This window comes from Cetorhinus maximus, chromosome 5 (assembly GCF_964194155.1).
Source record: "Cetorhinus maximus chromosome 5, sCetMax3.hap1.1, whole genome shotgun sequence".
In the NCBI taxonomy this organism is placed as follows: domain Eukaryota; kingdom Metazoa; phylum Chordata; class Chondrichthyes; order Lamniformes; family Cetorhinidae; genus Cetorhinus; species Cetorhinus maximus.
In genome coordinates this window covers 92,161,117-92,184,793 of record NC_135883.1, presented here as the reverse complement: position 1 = coordinate 92,184,793, position 23,677 = coordinate 92,161,117, and the positions used below count along the sequence as shown (strand labels likewise).

Below are 23,677 nucleotides of genomic sequence, written 5' to 3'. Positions count from 1 at the left end.
ACCCCATTGTGATCACAGACAAGAAAATTGCAGACACCCTGATTGTAATCACACTAACTTCTTGGCTGCAATTAATTTGATGAACAGAGGAAAATATGCCCTCACAATTGTTTTCATTTAATTTTTATAAAATTCAGTTAGACCTCAAAAAATAGTTTTTAATTTACAGCTGCATAGTTCAGCATGGGAACAAAGATACATCATCTTGGGGCTTGAAGATGTTACGCTGTGCTATTTATGCAATAAGCCTACTCATTTTTCATTTTATTGTTCATTTTGGTTTTTATCTAATCCTAATGTTACAGAATCCTTACTTTGCAATCAAATAGGTGAAACCACAACAATTTCTTAACAGTGACTAGTTGCAGTTGTAACCTGGTGGTCTTTTCTTTTGCACAGGAGAAGAGAACCTGTTGGCAATACTAAAAAGAAGATGGTGGAAGTACATGATCTTGGGAATAATAGATATAGAAGCCAACTACCTTGTAATAAAGGCTTACCAGTATACAACCCTGACGAGTGTTCAGGTAGGTGCACAAAGGTTTGCTATTAACTGTACTTCAGCTGAAATGTAGACACGGTGTAAATGGTTACAAGATAAATTAATAAACTTGTTCTTTTTGTATTGATTTTGTTTGCATGTAAATGCACTGGGGTTAATTTCTACGTTTACTGCCCAAGCAGTGATCTGGTGGGGCAGATTGCGCGCCATTTATAGAATTTGGCAGATTTTCATTCCATTGACTGAAAATGTGGTGAAGGTGAAAACCTGTCCGGTTGTTCACAGAATTCATAATACAAGGATATTAAAGAAACGACTATTGCAAAGGAATTCTTGGTTGCAAGGCTTTCAACTTATTGGGCTGATCTTCGTGTTAGCAACCCCTGTGCACCAGCTCAAGGGACACATCAAAAAGGATGATGGCCTGTAATTCTGGAAATAGGTGGGAGCTTCATAATATAATAACAGAAGTTGTGTAATTGTGCCTTTCACATGGGCCAGATTTTGCCCTTGGTGGGGGGTGCTCGGCGGGGGCGGTCAGGAAGCCGACTGCCACCCGCAATCGACTCCGCACTGCGATTTCCCACTGGTGGGCCGATTAAAGTCCGCCCAGCATGGAACGGAAGCGGCAACGCTGAGCGCTGCCTGTGCAGGCGGGGGGTAGGAGGGCGAACGGGCCGAGCGTGAACTTTGTGCATGCGCGTGAAAGAGCGTTTCAATCTCCCTGAGGCACGGAGCTTTCTCAGGGAGATGAAGGGCTGTTTGAAAAAAAATAAAGGAAATAAAATTGTCATAAGACATGTCCCCTCACCTGACTCTGTCACATGAGCTGGGACATGTTTATAATCCAAAAATAAAATTTTTATTTGATGTTTATTTGCTTTAGGAAGCTCCATCCCACTCATGAATGTGGTTTCCTAAAAAATGTAAAGGCCGCTTGGCCTTTTCACCTGCCCGCCAACCATTAGGTTGGACGGGCAGTGTAAAATTGAATTTAATTAGCTTCTTAACGGGCTTAATGGGCCTTTTAAATGTCGGTGGGCGTGCAGCCAACTCCGGCAAGCGCCTGCCGAATGGAATATCACGAGTCTGCGCAATGACATCAGGACACTTGCCCAACGTCATCACATGTGATTTTATGCTCGGCTGTGCCGGGCATGCACCCGCCCCCCGAACTTAATGTTCTACCCATAATTTCCTGGTCACCATGCTAGCTCATCATCAGATGCAAATTTCATTTCTCTAATGGAAGTCCAGTTTTGTTGCTGTAAGACTCATTCAGTGCCATTTTTGCACGGTTCTTTTCTTGTTGGCCCTCAGTTTTTTATGAGCTTTTGAGCTGATTGGTGTAGCTCTTATTCCCCCAGCATCGTTAACAGTGCCAAATGGGTTTCCCAATGCGAAGCCCTCTATGTGATACCCTTGGAAGGAAAGAAAAATGAGTAAAGGGATGCCAGGCAGGCAAGGCTGCACAAAAAGTACCCTATGCCTACTCGGCAGAACCTGCTCACCCACACCTGCAGTCAGAGGTTCCCAGAATTCATTTTAAGAAATGATTAATGCAAGTAGGGACTCCTGTTCCCAAAGGAAACTGGAACTGTAGACTAGATAGCAGCACTGTTGCATGAATGACCACAGAGTTGGATTGTGCTTCAGAATCACCCCATCCGCAGTATGGCCTGAATTATGTGGTACTGCATGCCAGGGTGACCATCAGCCAGCACAACCTGATTGAGCACACTTGCCAAGTTGTCACCAGTCATATTTACAAGCATTGTCACATCTATCTCGCAGCAGTGGTAAGGAACTGTCTTCATAGGGTCCTTGTCAGTGAAGAGTCAGATATAGATCTGTGCCACTTACAACTAGGGCACCTGCTGTTACTCTGCAGTATAGACTGGCATATGTGATGTGCCCCACACCCAGACAAACCAGTTCTAGCAGAAGATATTGTTTTGTTTCCTACAGCTGTGCTTTTTTCCACTGTACCAGCCAAAGGTCAACTTATCCTGACTTTCAGTTCTGCTGTTTAATTGGATTGGCTTAGTAACATAGGGCAGCATTTTACAGGCCCCAGTTGGTGGATTGGCAGGCATAGGAAACCCATAAAATTCTCTGGGTGGCTTTGCCGCCACCCACCTACCTGCCCCCAACCTGCCAGAAGTTTTACTAAGCCTGCCCTCACCCAAATTGAGGCCCTTAAGTGGACAATTAGTGGCTATTAGCTTCCCAACTGGCCACATTTTGAGGCTAGCAGAAATAGGTCAGGAATGGGGAGGGAATGTGCAGCATGTTAGCCTGCTTGAGCTGTGAGTGGGAAAAGGGGTGCGCCTCTGTCACTGGCCCCCTTTCCCAATTGGGTGCCCCCCCACCCCCAAGGTAGGGCCCCTGGCTGTCCCCTCCCCACTGGCCTTTCCAACATGATCCTCATCCCCTTGCTCTTCCCCACTTCCCAGGGCCTCCCCTCCTATGCTTGCCACGATACCCCTGGACTTATCTTTGTCCTGGCCTCCCGGCACTTAGAATCCGGAAACTTCCTGTAGTCCCAGCTGTGGTCACTGCTCTTGGTGGCGCTGCTGGGTCTAAATAGCTGTCAGGCAATCAGAATGGCCAGCAGTTCTGAGGTGGGGCTTCCTCCCAAGTGAGGAGCGGAAGTCCTATCTCCAGCTAATTAATGCTCTGTGGATGCAGGGCATGCACTCCAACTTTTTTGGTGGCGAGGCAGGGAACCCCATCATCCAAAGAATCCTGCCCATAAAGTCTGTTTTACAATGCTGCTGTGATCTCCTTTAATGAAACTGTTTATATTGTGGAAGATTGTGCTACTGGTCTCATTGCTGGCAAGTGCAGGCTCAGGACCCCCATTTGGTCCTAACATTGGGGTCCCAAAATGGGTGTGAAAATCCCCAGGTATAGCGTCATCAATGCCTCCAAGGGTTGAAGAACAAGGAAGTATTCTGTAAACTAGGTTTAGATTTCCTGGAATTTAGAAGTTATAGAGTGATTTGATTGACCTTTTCAGGATATTAAGGGGATTGGATAGCGCATTAAAGAGAGACTATTTCTGCTGGTGGGGAATCTAGAACCAAGGGGCATAATCTGAAAATTGGAGCCAGATCCTTCAGGAGTGTAATTACGAATCTCTTCCACACACTAAAGGAGTAGTAGAAGTTTGGAGCTCCTTTCTGCAAATAGCAATTGATGCTAAATCAATTGTTAATTTTAAAATTGAGATTGGTAGCTTTTTGTTAACCAAAGGTATTAATGGATTATGGGACAAAAGTGGGTATATGGAGTTAGATCACAAAGCAGTCATGACCGCATTGACCAGAATTTTCAGGTTGGTGTGTGGGGGGCGAGCCCGGCACTCCAATGCATAAAGTGACGCACGGTGACGCCGGGCGTGCGTCCCGATGTCACTGCATGTCTTTCCAATCTTTTGCACATCGGAGTTGGCTGCGCCCCCGCCGAACTGTCAAAGACCTGTTAAGGCCATTAGGAAACTAATTTAGATAATAAACAGGGCTGCCCGTCCAACCTTAAGATTGGCGGGCAGGCGAAGAGCCCAAGGGGCCTTCGCGTTTTGCGGAAACCTCATCCACGGGTGGGATGAGGTTTCCCCCATGGATGAGGTTTCCTGAAGGTTTTATTAAATAAACGTTTTTCACACAATTCATAAACATGTCCGGCTCATGTGACAAAGACCCAGAGTCTTTCTACCATCTACAAGGTTTATGACACTGTCACATGAGGGGACATGGCTAAATAATTTTAATCTTTATTTAAAACTTTCAATTTGAACTTAATCTCCCTGAGGCAGCTCCATGCCTCAGTGAGATCTCTGCACTCTTTCACACGCATGCGCGCGAAAGAGCACAGGCCCCGACTCTCCCTCCTCCCTCCTCCCACATAGGTAGCGCTGAGCGCTACCGGCCATGCGTCATGCTGGGCGGTCCTTAATTGGCCTGCCCACGTAAAATGGCGGCGCGCACCCAATTGTGGGCGGCGATCGGCCCCACGCCCGCTCCCAATCAGCCCGCCCGACAGGCAGAAAATTTTGCCCATTGAATGGTAGAACAGATTCAAGGGCCAGAATTTCAATTGAAAACATGGCCCTGCTCATGTGACAGAGCCCCTGCCCACCCCCGCCGATCCTGGACGCCAAGGGCAAAATTCTGCCCAAGGGGATAAATGGTCAATTCCTGTGACCTACAAGCTATAATTTTAATAATAGGCTCCCCTATTATTGTTAAAGCTGGGATTAAGTCAGTAACCATCCAGCGAGAAAAAGTAGGAGAAATGTTGGGAATTAATTATTATAATTGACAGATTCAGAAGATTATCACCCTCAGGTGTTCAAAGCAGCTATGGACATGAGATTCTAATTTTACACGAGGCATGTGTCACATGTCAACAAATTAGTAGACCTGTAAAAACTAGATTGATGTGCACATATCCGTCTTAAATACTTAGTTGTAAGGAAGTGAATTCATTCCTTGTATTTTGCACAACAGTGGTGTAGGAGTAGGATTGTAATAAATGAACAAATGTATGACATTACAGAGATGATGTAGTTTAAAATGCCAGAGATTGAATTTGAGTATCTCAAAACAAGATTGACAGAAACGGACATTGCTCTCAATTGTACTAATCCAATGTGTTGTTGGAAAGAGATGGTATTTTTTCATGTTATTCCTTGTGTCAGTTGAAAGTTATGTGTTGCCATTGTAAGGTCAGAAAGGGAAATGTGTGCCAATGATTGTAGTCTTCAGTTCCATTCACGATTCCTCAGATAATGAAGCAATCATGCCTGCATGTAGCAAGACCTGGACAACATCCAAACTTGGGCTGATAAATGGCACGTAACATTTGTGCCACATAAATTGCCTGTCGCATTCAAAACTATTACCATCACTAAATCCATCAATGTCCTTTGATTTACTATTGACCAGAAACTTAACTGCAACAGCCACATAAATACTGTGACTAGAAGAGCAGATCAGAGGCTGGGTATTTTGTGGGGAATGACTCACATCATGGCTGCCCAAAGCCTTTCTACCATCTACAAGGTTTATGTCAGGAATATGACGGAATACTCTCTATTTGCCTGGATGAATGTAGTTCCAAGAACGCTCAAGAAGCTTGACACTATCCAGGACAAAGCAGCCGACTTGATCAGCACCTCAACTACCACCTTAAATATTCACTACCTCCAACACCCACACAATGTGCTGCAGTCTGTACTCTCTACAAGATACACTGCAGCATCTCGCCTTAGCTCCTTTGATAGCACTTTCCAAATCTGTGACCTCTGCCACCTAGATGGACGAGGGCAGCAGGCCCCTTGGAACACCATCAACTACAAGTACCCCTCCAAGTAATAGAACAGCCTGACTTGAACTATATCTCTGTTTCTTCATCATCGCTGGGTCAAAAAGTTGGAACTTCCTCCCCAACAGCACTGTGGGTGCACCTACACCGGATGGACTACAGCAATTCAAGAAGGAGGCTCACCACCACCTTCTCAAAGGCAATTTAGAATAGGTAATAAATGCTGGCCTTGCCAGTGATGCCCACATCCTGTGAAGGAATACAAAAAATGCAGTTGAGAAAAGATTCTTGTTAGTGTGCAGAGTGCCAATGTGCCTTTGACTAATTATATAGTTATTGATTGTATATTAGTTGACATTTGCATGACCTTTCCTCCAATATAAGTTCAGAGGTGGGGATGCTTGATGATGATTGCACAATGTTCTGTAGCATTCTCAGATAGTGAAGCAGTCCGTGTCCACATGCAGCAAGACTTGGGCAGCATTCAGGCTTGGGCTGATAAGTGGAAAATAATTTTCGAGCCACACAAGTGCCAGGCAATGACCATCTCCCACAAGAGAGAATCTAATTATCTCCTTTGACATTTAATGGCATTGCCTTCATGAATAATCCACCAGCTACATCCTGTGAGTTACCACTGACCAGAAAATTAACTGGACCAGCCTTATAAATACTATGGTTACAAGAATAGGTCAGAGGCTGGGAATTCTCTGGCGAGTAACTCACCTCCTGACTCCCCAAAGCCTCTTCAACATCAACAAGTTACAAGTTAGGAGTGTGATGGATTACTCTCCAATTGCCTGGGTGAGTGCAGCTTCAACAACACCCAAGAAGCTCGACATCCATCCAAGACACAGTAGCCACCTTGATTAGCACCCCATCAGCTGGTGTACCTTGGTATGACCAGGTGAGAAGGAGAGAACTGGCTCCCCTCTCTCTATATTCAACCTCCTCGTTTGGGCACAACAAAGGTATAATGTTCTTTATCACAAGGATATGCCTTTTCCAAATCCAAATATATTTAATTATTTAAGCTGTGATCAATAAAGAGCCAATCGAACAAAGTTTTCTTGAGTTAAAGAAGGAGCAAATTTATTAACCACTAAACCCAAGAAAAAAATAATAAAAACGTGACATCAAGCATGCGGACCTCCATGCAGTCATTTGGGCACACAAAGACACACACACACACAAAAATACACACACAAACATACAATCACACACACAAACATACAATCACACATACACACAAACATACGCACAGACACACACACACATGCACACGCACACACACACACACAGAAACTCACACAAACACACACAGACACACACACGCTCTCTCTCACACACACACACACACACACACACACACAACACACACAGAGACACCAACACAAACACGCACATTCACACACACACACACACACACATAGACACTCACACACACACACACACTCACAAACACACAGATATTAGAGATAAGGGAAGTTAGAGTCCAATAAAAAATGGTTAAAATAATATACAGTTGTGTCCTTTGATTGTCCCTGAGGTTCAGATGTTTAAATGTTGCAACCGATTTGGATTAGCTGGTTTTGTGGATGTGGTCAGATGTAGAAGATGTTGCAATTATTATTACGAGATCTTGGTTTGCTGGGAGATTTCTAGAAATGTTGGCTTCGGAACCAGTAAAACCAGAAACTGAACTGGACTAGCCATATAAATACTATGGCTACAAGAGCAGGTCAGAGGCTAGGAATCCTGCGTCGAGTAACTCACCTCCTGACTCCCCAAAGCCTGTCGACCATCTACAAGGCACAAGTCAGGAGCGTGATGGAATACTCCCCACTGCCTGGATGAGTGCAGCTTCCACAACACTCAAGAAGCTGGACACTGTTCAGGACAAAGCAGTCTGCTTGATTGGCACCACATCCACAAACATTCACTCCCTGCACCACCGACGCACAGTAGCAGCAGTGTGTACCATCAACAAGATGCACTGCAAGAATTCACCAAGGCTCCTGAGACAGGACCTTCCAAACCCACAATCACTACCACCTAAAAGGACAAGGGCAGCAGATAGATGGGAACACCACCACCTGGAAGTTCCCCTCCAAGCCACTCCCAATCCTGACTTGGAAATATATCATCATTCCTTCACTTTTGCTGGCTCAAAATAGAAAACATAGAAACTGGGAGCAGGAGTAGGCCATTCGGCCCTTCGAGCCTGCTCCGCCATTTATTATGATCATGGCTGATCATCGAACTCAATAGCCTGCTCCCACTTTCTCCCCATACCCTTTGATCCCTTTCACCCCAAGAGCTATATCTAACTCCTTCTTGAAAACATGCAATGTTTTGGTCTCAACTACTTTCTGTGGTAAGGAATTCCACAGGCTCACCGTCTCTGGGTGAAGAAATTTCTCCTCATCTCAGTCCTAAATGGTCTACCCCATATCCTCAGACTGTGACCCCTGGTTCTGGACTCCCCCACCATCGGGAACATCCTTCCTGCATCTACCCTGCATAGTCCTGTTAGAATTTTATAGGTTTCTATGAGATCCCCCTTCATTCTTCTGAACTCCAGCGAATATAATCCTAATCGACTCAATCTCTCCTCATATGTCAGTCCCGCCATCCCAGGAATCAGTCGGGTAAACCTTCACTGCACTCCCTCTATAGCAAGCACATCCTTCCTCAGATAAGGAGACCAAAACTGCACACAATATTCCAGGTGTGATCTCACCAAGGCCCTGTATAATTGCAGCAAGACATCCCTGTTCCTGTACTCGAATCCTCTGGCTATGAAGGCCAACATACCATTTGCCTTCTTTACTGCCTGCTGCATCTGCATGCTTACCTTCAGCAACTGGTGTACAAGGACACCCAGGTCTCGTTGCACATTCCCCTCTCTCAATTTATAGCCATTGAGATAATAACCTGCCTTCCTGTTTTTGCTACCAAAATGGATAACCTCACATTTATCCACATTATACTGCATCTGCCATGCATTTGCCCACTCACTCAGCTTGTCCAAACCACACTGAAGCATCTCTGTATCCTCCTCACAGCTCACCCTCCCACCCAGCTTTGTGTAATCTGCAAATTTGGAGATATTATATTTAGGTCCATCATCTAAATCATTAAAATATATTGTGAATAGCTGGGGTCCCAGCACCGATCTCTGCAGAACCCCATGAGTCACTGCCTGCCATTCAGAAAAAGACCCGTTTATTCCTACTCTTTGTTTCCTGTCTGCCAACCAGTTTTCTATCCATCTCAATACACTACCCGCAATCCCAAGCGCTTTAATTTTACATGCCAATCTCTTATGTGGGATTTTGTCGAAAGCCTTCTGAAAGTCCAAATAAACCACATCCACTGGCTCCCCCTCAACAACTCTACTAGTTACATCCTCGAAAAATTCCAGTAGATTTGTCAAGCATGATTTCCCTTTCCTAAATCCATGCTGACTCTGTCTGATTCTGCCACTGTTTTCCACGTCCTCAGCTATTAAATCTTTTATAATGGACTCTAGAATTTTCCCCACTACCGACGTCAGGCTGACTGGTCTATAATTCCCTGTTTTCTCTCTGCCTCCCTTTTTAAATAGTGGGGTTACATTAGCTACCCTCCAATCTGTAGGAACTGTTCCAGAGTCTATAGAATCTCGGATCTATGCATCCACTATTTCTAGGGCCACTTCCTTAAGTACCCTGGGATGTAGATTATCAGACCCCGGGGATTTATCGGCCTTCAATCCCATCAATTTCCCCAACACCATTTCCCTACTAATACTGATTTCTTTCAGTTCCTCCCTCTCACTAAACCCTGTGTTCCCCAACATTTCTGGTATGTTATTAGTGTCCTCCTTTGTGAACACAGAACCTAAGTATGTATTTAGTTGGTCAGCCATTTCTTTGTTCCCCATTATAAATTCCCCTGTTTCTGACTGTAACAGACCTACATTTGTCTTCACCAATCTTTTTCTCTTCACATACCTATAGAAACTTACAGTCAGTTTTTATGTTCCCCACAAGCTTACTCTCGTACCCTATTTCCCCTTCTTAATCAATTCCTTGGTCCCCCTTTGCTGAATTCTAAACTGCTCCCAATCCTCAGGTCTGTCCTGGAAGTCCCTTCCTAAGCACTGTGGGTGTACCTACACCACATGGACTGCAGCGGTTCAAGAAGGCAGCTCACCACCTTCTCAAGAGCAACTAGGGATGGGCAATAAATGTTGGCCCAGCCAGCGAAGCCCACATCCCGTGAATGAATAAAAAAAATTGTTCCAAAAGAGAGAGAGGGAGAGAGACACGTCATGGCCAGAATTTTACATTCGGCGTGCAGGTGCCGCTGCGCCAGAACCTAATGTGACGCGTGATGACATCGGGCCTGTGGCCCGACGTCACCACACACCTCGATATTTTGGTAGGCGGGCGCTATGAGGATGGACACGCACCTGCCATTAATTAACGGGCCAGTTAAGGCCCTTGAGGCACCGATTGTCTTTGATTTTGGGCAGCCCGTGCGATTTTCAGGGCGTTGCAGGTGCACTACGGCCAGGTCACATTTTCAAAAACCTCATCCACGGGCGGGATAAGAGGGGTGAGTAGGCTTGCTAATGCGAGTTGTTTGTACTTCAGATTATAATTTACTGCTGCTTGCTTTTGTGAACAGAACAACTTCATTTCGCTTCAGAGCTGCTTTGACAGAAATAACAGACTTCAGTTCAGGACTCCGGAGAAGTCATAACACTTGGGGCACTCCAGGTATCAGACAACCTTCCCTTACCCTGGGAATGGGGATTGTGGTCTCTGCTGGAGGCACCTCCTCTGAGGAAGAAGAGAGGGCCAGAAGGGGGAGGAGGCCAGGTGTCCCTATTCAGCCTCCAGGGGAGCGACCTATGGGAGGAGAGGCGCAGGCACAAGGGGCGCAGGGCCAACAGGAAGCCCAAGGTGGAAGGGGCCACAGAAGAAGCCACTATCCTGCTGCCAGGGTTTAAAGGTGGCGATGCAGCTATTTCAATATGATTGAGGTGCAATGCCGAGGGAGGTGCCACCTCTCAAGGGAGGCCGTGACCTCCATCTGTCAGATGATCGGCCCTGAGATAAGCTCCAACTGTGTGGATGGACACCCCATGCCAGTGGCACTGAAGGTCACAGTGGCCCTCAACTTCTATGCCTCCAGCTCATTCCAGGGGTCGGTGGGGGATCTTTGTGGAGTCTCCCAATCAGCTGCCACATTTGTGTCAAGCTGGTGACAGACTCTCTGTTCAGGCGTGCATTGACTTTCATTCACTACCGCACGGACGAGGTCAGCCAGGCAGAGCGAGCCAGAGGCTTTGCCGCGATTGCTGGGTTCCCTGTGTCCAGAGTGCCATCGACTGCACACATGTGAACCTGGTGCCTTTGTCAACAGGAAGGGATTCCACTCCACGAAGTGCACATTGTGTGACCATAGGATGCTGACTCTGAAAGTCTGTGCAAGGTACCCAGGCAGCTACCATGACGCTTACATCCTGAGACACTCCCAAGTGCCGAGGCTCTTCAGTGCTCCAGCCCGGCTGGATGGATGGCTGCTGGGCGACAAGAGCTATCCCCTCAAAAGGTGGCTCATGACGCCTCTCCACCATCCAAGAACAGAGGCCCAGCAGCGGTACAATAGGAGCCATGCCTCCTACCAGACTGCGGCAGAAAGAACCAGCGGTCTTCTCAGGATGCGCTTCCAATGCCTGGACGGTTCAGGTGGCGCACTCCAGTACCCCCCAGATTGTGTGTCACTGATAGTGGTTGCATGCTGCACTCTCCACAAGCTGGCGCTGGAAATGGGGGACGCAGTGGAGGAAGAAGATGTTGATGTAGCTGCCCTGGCAGCAGATGATGAGTCCAGTAGTGAGTCCAAGGACAAGTACACTCAGGAGAACGCTGAGGGGATAGACACTGACCTGGGCAACCTCCAAGGAGGCAGGGACACCTGGGAGGCTTTGATCCAACGCTCCTTCAGCTAGCCCACCACAGATGAACCACCACCACATGGCAGGGCTGCAGGCTCCATACTTGATACCTGAGAGCAACATTTGCTTTGTCAAAGCATGCACTATGTGCCATTTCAGTAAAGTTCAATGACAAACAAGTGACTCATAACATCATAGGTTACCGCTCGCCTGCAGAACTAATGAAGCACCCAGAGGCTTGTTGATCACAAACACATTTAATGGTGTGGTCCCTGCATGCATAAAACAAATTAAATGGAAAGGTGTTCTCCATCACACCTACTTATAAATAACTTAAAAGTGGGGGGGGAAAAACTATCACCAGTGATAAGCCCATGTTGTGCTTAAGTTGTTTTAAGTTTTCGTTTGCGGGTGCTACGTCTAGGTGCTCCCCCCTCGCTGGCACCAACATTGGAGACAGCCTGCTCACTCTGCTGTCCTGGTGGCCTTGATGACCTTGGCAAGCGTCCTCTGGCCCATGGAGCCTGTTTTGGCCCCATCTGGGAGGGAGCGGCCAGTGGCACGGCTGGCATCTCCCCAGTCGCCGCAGCCTCATCAGATGCCATGGTCACTGGCAGAGGGGCAGGGGAGCTGCTGCCATTATCCGGAGCACCCTGAGAGGAGCCCATAGAGACAACAAGCAGCTCGTGCGCCGACGTGAGGTCGCTTTGGACCTCCCTGCTCACCATTGATGGATGGTCACCTAGCTGGGATACTGGGTGCCCAATCCATCTCCCACACTGACAGTGACCACCTGAGATCAATGCCGGTGTGAGGGCTTGCAGGTCCGAGCGCATCCCCAGGGAGCCCTGCTTGAGTTCCTGGGGCAGCCTCTCCATGACAATTGCCAATCTCTCCATGGAGGAGGTAGTGCACTCGGCCATGAGGGTCATTGCATTGCTCATGCTCTTCATGGGCTCCTCCATCACGGAGACCACGGCACGCATTCCCTCATGTATCTCCGCTAGATCCTCCCGCAGACCCTGCTGGACTTCCAGCATCTGCTGCCTCAGGGACGACTCCAGAGGCTCATCATCAGCCACCGACTGAGCATGTTCTTGGTCCCCAGCAGTCCTCCGATTGCCGGCACCCTGGACTGTCTCTGCTTCCACCTGCACCTCAAGTGTGAGTGAAGTGCCCTCACCGCTGTGCACCGAGATACTATCCACCAATCTAATGCTCACCGAGCTGCTGGTATCTGCACTGGTGCCTGCCTGGCTGAGAGGGTGTGACGCTGGTGCGTTTCTGTCATCTGTGTCCTCTGATGTGAGCGGCGGGCCTTCAGGCTCCTGGCCTTGAGGGTCTTCTGGTGAGCCTGAAAGGAAAAACAAAGACATGTAATTAGTTGAAGTCATTACACTGTTACTATGCAAGCCTGGCACCAGGATCAGGGAGCCCTCATCCTTCCATTATTAATGGGGATTCCAGGTTCGAGGTTCACATCAATATAGAGACTACAGTGAAATGGTTGCAATGACAGACATTCTGACCTCAGTGCATTGCACTCCTATCTCCCTGTGGCACTCCAACCTCACTGCGGCCGGTTAACCTAGGCGTATGGTGCCTCTCCAGCTCCTGCGCGTATCTGGACAGGGTTAGAAGGTGGAGCGGTCCTCTGCCAGTCCACAACCTCTCAGCAATTTTTGTGGGATGTCCTCTGAAAGGAGAGAGGGGCATCGATTAGTCCACCCTGTACCTGCATTGCCATTGCAGCATGGCCACCCCCACCTGAGGAAAACCTCGCAGGGCTCAGCCGATTCGTGACCCTGGAGCCGCAAGACACTCATTCCAAGCAGCCAGGGCTCACGCCCTTGCCCAGATGCTGCCTCATTGACATTTACCACTCACACTCTAAGAACTCTGAGGTTCAAGGCAGGGATTGGGGGGGGGGGGGGGGGGGGGGGGAGGGGCGGCGCTCCTAACTGCTGTGCTAAGTGACCCATGCCAACACGGTACTCACCCTTCCCGATCACAGGAGGTTATTGAAGCGCTTATGGCACTGTGCCCATGTGCGCCTCACCACATCATGGGAGCTGACCCTGGATGCCACCTCCTCCCAGGCATTTTTGGTGAGGTGGGGGGGCCTCCTCTTCCCATCCCTGGGGACAAGTATATCTCGTGCTGCCACCTCCTCCAGGGGGGCAGTGAGACACTCATCAGAAAAACGTGGGTCCGACTGCCCCACCCACCTGCCCTCCCGCCTGCCGTGTTCATCACTGAGGTTCTCCATAACGAGGGTCCTTCGAGTCAACGGCAGCCTCCGCATGGCTGTCGCAGCCGCTTTTGAATTGGCCGCCGGGCGGTCATTGGACCCAGTGGGCGTTGAGCTCCCGCCTGCCCGCCCCTTCTCGCTGGTGCCGGAGTCGCGTATTATGCTGCGTGGGCCTTAATTGGCCCGCCTGCTTAAAATGCTGGTGTGGAGCCAATCACGGGCGGCGGGTGGGTTCCAGACCGCCCCTGCGCGCTGAGCCCACTCGACCGATGTAGAATCCTGGCCCATCATTCTTTGTTTGCAGGAGGATTTTTAGCCAAAACTGACCTTTCTGCTCATTTCAATTTGACACTGCTCATTTCTAGAACATGAATATGCGATCATGCCTCATCTTGTTCCTGTCAACATAACTTAGACAATAGACAGTTATCAGTTTTTGCAGCCAAATGGATTTTTTAATATATTTGACAGAGCTTTTAATGAGGAATTTTGCATGCTGCTGCTAAGTCTGTTGTTACTTCATTACCATTATTCATATCCAGAAGCAATATCCTAATTAATTACCAAGTGGTACATATTCTCTCTCTAAAATAGCATTTTTACACAATTATTCAGGAATTAATGCAGATATGTGGGGAGAATTTGTAAAAGCTGCATCAAAGGAAATTATTTACATTGTTGCTTGAGCAAGCTGAATTTATTTTTCTGTTCTTTCAGTTTACGATTTACATCATTGTTTCCTATTCTCCTTTCAGTCCACCTCTTTATGGCATTGATACTGTGCTTGGGCACTATCGGCATAGACTGGCATTCACATCAAGCACGGGACAATAAGTCATGGGTCCCAATCTATGGTTTAAAAATTGTTTAAAATTAATAGTTGGAAAATTATAGTCAATGGACCTTGAATTCCTCATCTTTTCTCCCTGTAAGCTGGAGCTACTGATGAAGGAATCAGCTCATTTGCTCTTTCATTTATCTAACAGATTGTTTTCATTGTGCTTATTATTTTCCATATCTTCCTTTCTGTAATTTTCTATTCTTAGTCTTGCACCTTTTTCTATGAATTGGGTTTCTTTACTTGTTGCACACATTCCGAGAGCCAGAACCATTTATACTCAAGTATTAGTCAATCTTGTGTATAAGTTGACCCCCGACTTTTGGCCAAAATATCCAAACTATTTCTATTTCCCACCTGCTCACCGCTCAAGTCAAACTTGCCCTGGTGCAAACTTACATATTCAAACACAGCTGTGCTGCTCCTTGTGTCTGTGCAGAATAATAAAAACATTTTTTGGCTCCTTTTAGGGGACGGGATTGGCAGGTACACTCTCCAACCTGGCAACTCTGCGATCACCACTGATGTACCGCCATAAACAGTTAGGTAGTGAGATGATGGGAGAGGGTGGATTTCAACCCCTTGAAAGTATTATTCGTGTATAAGTTGAACTCGATTTTTTGGCTAAAAATTTGGTCTCAGAAATTGGACTCTTACACGAGTCGATATGGTAGGTTTATCACCTATCACTTAACACTGTCTCTTTTTAACATGATCCTGGATTACCCTCTTTGCTCTTTGAATGTTTTCCATTTTGCCTTCTTCTAAAATACCTTCATGTACCAGTTCAGAAAAGTTATAATTTAATGAACTGAACACTGGGATTGTAAAGTTCTTCGAAAAGAGACTGTACTGGAAGCTGTTTATTGCCGGATTGATAGTTCTGAGTATTTTAAGCCATCCACTACATATTTTACTGATCAAATATATATGCAGATTAATATTCAGTTATTTTCCTTTTTGTACAGCACACCAAGAGGCCAATCAACCTTAGAGATCTCTGCCCCACATGGGCCTTCTCTCACCATACTTCATTTACCATTATCAACATATCCTTCTGTTTCTTTCTCCCTCATTTACATATCTAGCTTTTTCTTAAATACAACTATGCCATTCATTTCAGCTACTCCATGTGGTAGTGAATTCTACATTCTAAGTAGTCTCTGTGTAAAGAAGTTTCCCCTGAATTCCTCATTGTGTTTATTGGTGACTATCTTAGATTCATTGCATCATAGTTTTGGATCCTGTCAAAAAAAAACATCTTCTTTGTGTCTACCCTACGAACATCCTTCATTGTTCTAAAAGCTTATATCAGGTCATCACTTAGACTCCTCTTCTCTGGAGAAAAGCCCAAGTTTGTTCAGACTTCCCTGATAGTTATGCCATCTCCATTCTGGTGTTACCCTTGTAAGCTATTTAAGCATTTTCTTCTGTGTTTCAGTATAATTTTTGTAATTTTTTTTACTTGTTTTAGGACATGAGTATTGCTGGTAAGGCCAGCATTTATTGCCTAGCCCTAATTGCCTCGTGAGAAAGTGGTGGTGAAACACCTACAGCTGAGTGGATGCTAGGCCATTTCAGAGGACAGTTGAGAGTCAACTACATTGCCATGGCTCTAGATTCACGTGTAGGTTAGACCAGGTAGGGATGGCAGATTTCCTCCTCTGAAGTTCATTAGTTTTTGCAACAATTTGGTAGGTTCATCATCATTATTAATGAGGCTAGCATTTTATTCCAGATTTATTTAATTAATTGTATTTAAAGTCCCCCCAATTCCAGTGATGGGATTTGAACTCATGAGTAAAATTTTTCGCTTGGTGGGTGGAAGTGCGCCCAACCCAACCGAGCGTAAAATGACGTGTAATGACATCGGGCGAGTGTCCTGACATCATCGTGCACTTGCGCGATATTTTGGTCGGCGGGCGCGCTCCTGGAGTTGGCAGCGTTCCCGCTGACAATTACAAGGCCTATTAAGGCCATTAAAAAGTTAATTAAAATAGATTTTTCACTGCCCGTCCAACCTTACGGTTGGCGGGCAGGCGAAAATGCCAAGCAGCCTTTGCACTTCTCTGGAAACTTCATCCACGGGCGGGATGAGGTTTCCAAAAGTAAATAAAAATAAAATAAAAACTAATTTTTCATTAATAACATGTCCTGCGCATGTGACAGAGTCACATGAGGGGACATGTTTCATTACATTTTTATTTTTTCATATATCTTCATCTCCCTGAGGCAGCTCTCTGCCTCAGGGAGACTATGCATGTGAAGGTTGCGCCCGCCAAGCTCGCCCTCCTCCCCCTGCCCGCACAGGCAGCGCTGAGCGCTGCCACCCACGTTTCACGCTAGGCAGACATTAATTGGCCCACCAGCGTGAAATCGCTTTCTGGGCCCGATCGTGAGTGGTGGTTGGCTTCCTGACCGCTCCCGCCAAGCCTGCATGCCAGGAGCAGAATTCTGCCCCACGCCTCCAGAACAGTCATCCCAGCCCATGTATTACCAGTCCCGCAACTTTACCAATATGCTTTTGACCTCAGCATAGAGACCAGAACTGTGAATAGAACTGTCAGGTGGTCTAACCAAGGTTCCACATAAACTAACATGACTTCCCTGCTTTTGAATTCTATTCTAGAAATAAACCCCGATGCTTTATTTGCACTTCTATGGCTTTGTTAACCTGCCTTGCTACTTTTAATGATTTATAAATCTGTACCCCTTTGTGTATTTACAATATCACAATATCTAGACTCTTATTTCCAACACATAGGTGGTCTCCATATTCCTCCTACCAAAATGCTCCACTTCAATGTATCTATGTTCAAATCATTTAGTCATTTACACATCATTCTGCAAGTGGCAGAGTCTGCGGATCATTGGACTTATCAGCCACCTCAGAAACCATGGAACTGAAGTGGAAGCAAGTCATCCTCAATCCCGAGGGACTGCCTAAGAAGAGTTAACTTGTCTGATCTGTCAGCCAGAAATCTAATGACAATCACTGTCCCAAATCAGGGTATTCAACAATTCTTGTGATTGTGTTGATCTAATGAATTGGAACTGCAACCTTGGGCAGAATTTAATTCAACCGCCAAAGTGGGATTCATGATTGGAGACCATAGGATAACATGGAAGTAGGTGTGGTGGAATACTGATGACAAAAAGTAATCATCGAATTAAAAGATCGTCAGGAAGGCAGTGATGTGGCAAACCCGCATGTGCAGCAGGAAGGCCATTGAGATCATTAAGGCACTTAAAAGAAATTTGCCTGCCAGGGAGTGCTATTACATGTACCTTTTCAGGTTAAGTGAGTGGTGATGATTGCTGTGACGAGGTGCGCTCCCTGCATCAGCAACTGAGGTGGAGGCAGACTGCTGAACAAGATAACCCATGGTTTGGGATGACCTTGGAGGCCGTCTCCTGCATGTCTGAAGCCTTGGAAAGCATCAGCATGGTGAGGGCCTCTGAGTGGTGCAGAGCATTCCTCAGCACCTCTGGAGCCGGTGGTGTCATTGGCAGGGGGGATGAAGGGCGCACTACCACTCCTGGAGTGCCTTGCTCAGATGTGACATGGTGTCGCCCCTCCTCCACCTCAGTGTATGATGGCACCTCCCTGCACACCAAAGGCAGAGGAATACCTGGAGGATCACTGAGGCCCTGCTCCTACATGACAGTGAGGGACTCAACAGAATTTGAAACCAAGCCAATTGGCGAGCCCCTGCACAGCGAGGTGAGTGTACCTGTGTTGGTGGAAGGATGATGTGCTGCTGCTTCCTCTGAAATCTTTGCTCCCTCCTCCTCAGGCATTGACTGCATGCTTTCTGATTCTTGAGCCACATTTTCCTTTGGCGTGAGGAAGTCTGCAGGGTTAAAAACAGACGGGTAGTTAGGTATTGCCACTAATTGGTCACAACCATGGATGTCGTGCACTTCATTCATGCCCAGAAATGGACAGGACTCTCTAGGACATCTCACCCTCTGTGCTCATGACTCCTATCTCACCATCTCTAATAACCCATGCTCCCTGCTCGCTGGCCAGCTCGAGAGCCTCAATCTCTGCCTCAGTTCAGATCTTCAACTCCGCCACTCCTCCTGCAGTCTTGCTCCTTTCCCTGTTGTTGTGTTATGTTCCTGCGAACATAAAGGGGGATCAGGCCTTTACACAATGAATGCCTTGCTCACATCTCCCCTATTTTCCCTCAAGCTCATGATGGATCCTCCTGTAGGTCATCCTGACATGTCCACTCTCATTGGACTTGGTGGAAGGTGCACACGTGAGGTTTATGCCTTTGATCATCATGCTGCCTTTCCGTCAGATGTGATTGCCCCTGTGTTTTCTCTTCCATCCAACCCACCCCCCCCAGCTAAATCTCTTTGCGTCTTCTGCACTTCTCATCCCTAATGATCAGATCATGCACACACACTCGCCCTAGTGGTTTGCAGGAGGCTATTGACCCTCCTCCTGCATTGCACCAGTTTCTTTTTTGAATCCCCTGCCTGCTAACCTTCCCAGCAATCTCCATCCATGCCTTGTTTGTCAGTCTAGAAGGTCTCTTTTCCCCCATACCATGAAAATAGGACATCCTCCTTTCATGAGCTGCTTGCAGTAGAACCTGCAGGGAGGCATCACAAAGTCTAGATGCCGGTCTTTTTGTCATCTGCTGAGGTCGTACACCTCTCTTTGCTTCAGGCTCTTTTCCTGTCTTTTTGCGAACTGGGTCTGCAGGTCTTCCCAGAAGGTCAGTTCATTCCTGATGCAAGGTAGAAGTTTCAATTCATCATCGTCATCGTCATTATCATCAGCCTATTTCATATTTGGCATCCAGATTTTCTCCTCAGGTGAAGGAGATTGCAAAGCAAAATAAAAGGGTTTATAATTAGATTAATTGAATGAATCCGGCCAAGCTGAACAGAGGCAATTGAGGAAAGTATTAGACTGACCAACAATGAAACTAACTTCAACTATAACATCCTATTTGGCTTTGTGATGGGTTTCTGACCCTATATCCTCTCCAATTCTGTTACATCACACACTTCACCCCTACTCTGACCCTACTGACCTCTGACCCTCTGCCCCTACTTCAGCCCATCTGTTGTTGAAATTAATGATGTCACCTCCAGGCTCAGCTATTTCAAAATTATCCTGCATGACTTCCCATTCTCCATAAACACCAATTCATCCATAATTATGCTACTGTGCACCAGATTCTGCTTAAGTATAACCCTGTCCTTATTGACCTCCTTGGCATTCAGACTCCATAATACAGCCAATTTTACATTCACATCCTCATGTTTGATTCCCTTTATTGACTCACCCCACTCTGTTTCTTGCTCCCTCTAACCTGCTCCTCCACCCTCTCTGCCACCACCAATTTGTTTCTATGGTCCTGTCTTTGTTGCATCCACCCTCTTTGCTCCACCATTGATGGTTGTAGCTGCCTAGGCTTAATACTCTTAAGCATAAACTCCTCAGCCTCCGCATCTCCCTTTCTTCCTTTAAGATCCTCTTTAACTTGTGCTAAAGGTGTTTATACAAATGCTGTTGAAACAAATGTATAGTGACCCCTGTCTAACAAATGAGAAGAGAAAGAAAAGCTGTGGCTGAGGTGGTGGTGGGGGAGCATTTTAGCGATAGCAACCACAACACGGTACAGTTTAAGTTTGTTATGGACAAAGAAATAGACAAGTTGTAAAAAAATGTTTTGGATTGGGGGAGAGTGGATTTTAGTAAAATAAGGCAGGACCTGGCCAAGGTAGACTAGGAACAGTTAATTGTGGGGAAATCTACAGAGGAGCAGTGGGAGGCATTCAAAAAGGAAATGGGGAGGGTACAGGCTCAACATGTTCCCTCTAGGGTGATAGGAAGGAGTAACAAGCCCAAAGAACCATGGATAACCAGAGATATTCAGGTTACGATGGGAAGGAAAAGAGAGGCTTTTAGCAGGTGCAAGGGAAGCAAATCAGCAGAGGCATTAGTGGAGTACAGACAGTGCAGGGTGGAGCTTAAGAAAGCAATTAGGAGAGCAAAGAGGGGATATGAGAAAGCTCTGGCTGGTAAAAGTAGGGAAAATCCCAAGGTATTCTATAAGTATATCAATGGGAATAGGATAACCAGGGAAAGAGTAGGGCCCATAAGGGACCAAGGGGGCAATCTATGGGTGGAGCTAGAGGACATCGCTAGGGTGTTGAATGAATACTTCACATCCGTCTTCACCCAAGAGAATGAGGATGAAGGTATCGAACTCGGGGAAAGAGACTGCAAGGTTCTTAAGCAAATTGATACAGGAAGTGACAAGGTATTGGAGGTGTTGGCAGGCTTAAAAGTGGACAAATCTCCAGGCCCGGATGATTTGTGTCCCAGGCTGCTGAGGGAGGCAAGGGAGGAGATTACAGGGGCTCTGACTCCAAATTTTTAATTCCTTTCTGGCCACGGGGGTCGTGACAGAGGACTGGAGAACAGCTAATGTGGTTCCGCTATTTAAGAAGGGTTGTAGAGATAAGCCAGGGAACTACAGGCCAGTGAGTCTCAAGTCAGTGGTGGGGAAACTATTGGAGAAAATTCTGAAGGAGAGAATCTAACTCCACTTGGAGAGGCAAGGTTTGATCAGGGATAGTCAGCAGTGCTTTGTCAGAGGGAGGTCATGCCTAACAAATTTGATTGAATTTTTTAGGAGGTGACCAGATGTGTAGATGAGGGTAGTGCATTTGATGTAGTTTATATGGATTTCAGCAAAGCCTTTGACAAGGTCCCAAATGGGAGACTTATAAAGAAGGCAAATGCACATGGGATACAGGGTAATTTGATAAGGTGGATTCAAAATTGGCTTAATTGTAGGAGACAGAGGGTGATGACAGAAGGCTGCTTTAGTGACTGGAAGCCAGTGTCCAGTGGCATACCACAGGGATCTGTGCTGGGTCCCCTATTATTTGTCATTTATATAAACAACATAGATGACTATGTTGGGGTTAGGATTAGTAAATTTGCGGTTGACACAAAGATTGCCCGGGTGGTTAACAGTGAGGTTGAGTGAGTTGGGCTACAGGAAGATATAGACGGGATGGTCAAATGGACAGATAAGTGGCAGATGGAATTTAACCCTGAAAAGTGTGAGGTGATACATTTTGGAAGGAGTAATTTGACAAGGAAGTATTCAATGAACAGCATGACACTAGGAAGTTCTGAGGAACAAAGGGACCTTGGCGTGTGTGTCCATAGATCTCTGAAGGCGGAGGGGCATGTTAGTGGGGTGGTGGAAAAGGCAAATGGGACACTTGCCTTTATCAATCGAGGCATAGATTACAAAAGTAGGGAGGTCATGTTGGAGTTGTATAGAACCTTGGTGAGGCCACAGCTGGAGTACTGTGTGTAGTTCTGGTCGCCACATTATAGGAAGGATGTGATTGCACTGGAGGGGGCGTAGAGGAGATTCATCAGGCTGTTGCCTGGGATGAAACATTTAAGTTATGAAGAGAGGTTGGATAGACTTGAGTTGTTTTCGTTGGAGCAGAGAAGACTGAGGGGTGATCTGATCGAGGTGTACAAGATTATGAGGCATGGACAGGGTGAATAGGGAGCAGCTGTTCCCCTTAGTTTAAGGGTCAGTCACAAAGGGACATAAGTTCAAGGTGAGGGGCAGGAGGTTTAGGGGGGATGAGAGGAAAAACATTTTTGCCCAGAGGGTGGTGACGGTCTGGAATGCACTGCCTGGGAGGGTGGTGGAGGCGGGTTGCCTCACATCCTTTAAGAAGTACCTGGATGAGCACTTGGCACGTTATAACATTCAAGGCTTTGGGCCAAGTGCTGGTAAATGGGATTGGGTAGGTAGGTCAGGTGTTTCTCACGTGTCGGTGCAGACTCGATGGGCTGAAGGGCCTCTTCTGCACTGTGTGATTCTGAAACAAAAACATGGAGGGATGATCCAATGATGGTGCTTTGGAAAGAGAGAAAGAGCTATGGGTGATGTGAGGAGGGAAGAAAATGTAAGACATGACACACCTGGACCAAGTTAATGATTTTCAATAATTTGCAGAACAACACAGTTTGGGTGGAGATGAGGAATAGTGGGGGAAAGAAGTCACTAGTGGGAGGCTCCCTAACAATAACCACAATGTAGGAAAAAGTACAAGAAGAAGAAATATTGGGTGCTTGTGATAAAGGAATGGCAATAATCATGGGTGACTTTAATCTACATATAAACTGGAAAAATGAGGTTGGCAGTAGTTGCCTGGACAAAGAGTTCATAGAATTCTTTTGAAATCGTTTCTGAGAGTAGCAAATTCTGGAACCAACCAGAGAGCAGGTTATATTAGACTTGTTATTGTATAATGTAACAGGATTAATTAATGACCCTAGGTAAAGGCACCCCTAGGTAGCAGCAACCACAATATGATTGAATTTTACATCCAGTATGAAGGAAGAAGAGCGGATCTAAGACTGGTATTTTAAACTTAAATAAGGGCAACTATGTGGCATGGAAGCTGAGCTAGCTGAAGTTAACTGGGATACTAGGCTAGGGGATAGGTCAGTAGAGAAGCAATGGCAGTTATTTAAGGAGATTTTCCCACATACTCAGAAAAAGTATATTCCTACGATAAAGAAAAATTCTAAAGGGAGGACCCACCATCCATGGTTAACTAAAGAAGTTTGGAAAAGCATCAAACTTAAAGAAAAAGTCTATAACTGCACAAAGATGAGTGGCAAGTCAGATGATTGGTCAGAAAATAAAGAACGGCAGAGAATGACTAAAAGGTTAATCAGGCGAAAGAAATTAGAGTATGAAAGAAAGCTAGTTTGAAACGTAAAAACAG

The 23,677-nt window shown here is 46.3% G+C and overlaps 1 protein-coding gene across 2 annotated transcripts in view; it reads left to right on the top strand.

Annotated features, from left to right (window-relative positions):
- slc35f1 (solute carrier family 35 member F1) overlaps positions 1-23,677 on the top strand; it is a 435,718-nt gene that overhangs the window by 268,408 nt on the left and 143,633 nt on the right. For both annotated transcript variants that reach the window (XM_078542204.1, XM_078542205.1), the window contains one exon: positions 400-527. In XM_078542204.1, the coding sequence (XP_078398330.1) occupies positions 400-527 (128 nt within the window). The remainder of the gene's footprint in view (positions 1-399; positions 528-23,677) is intronic.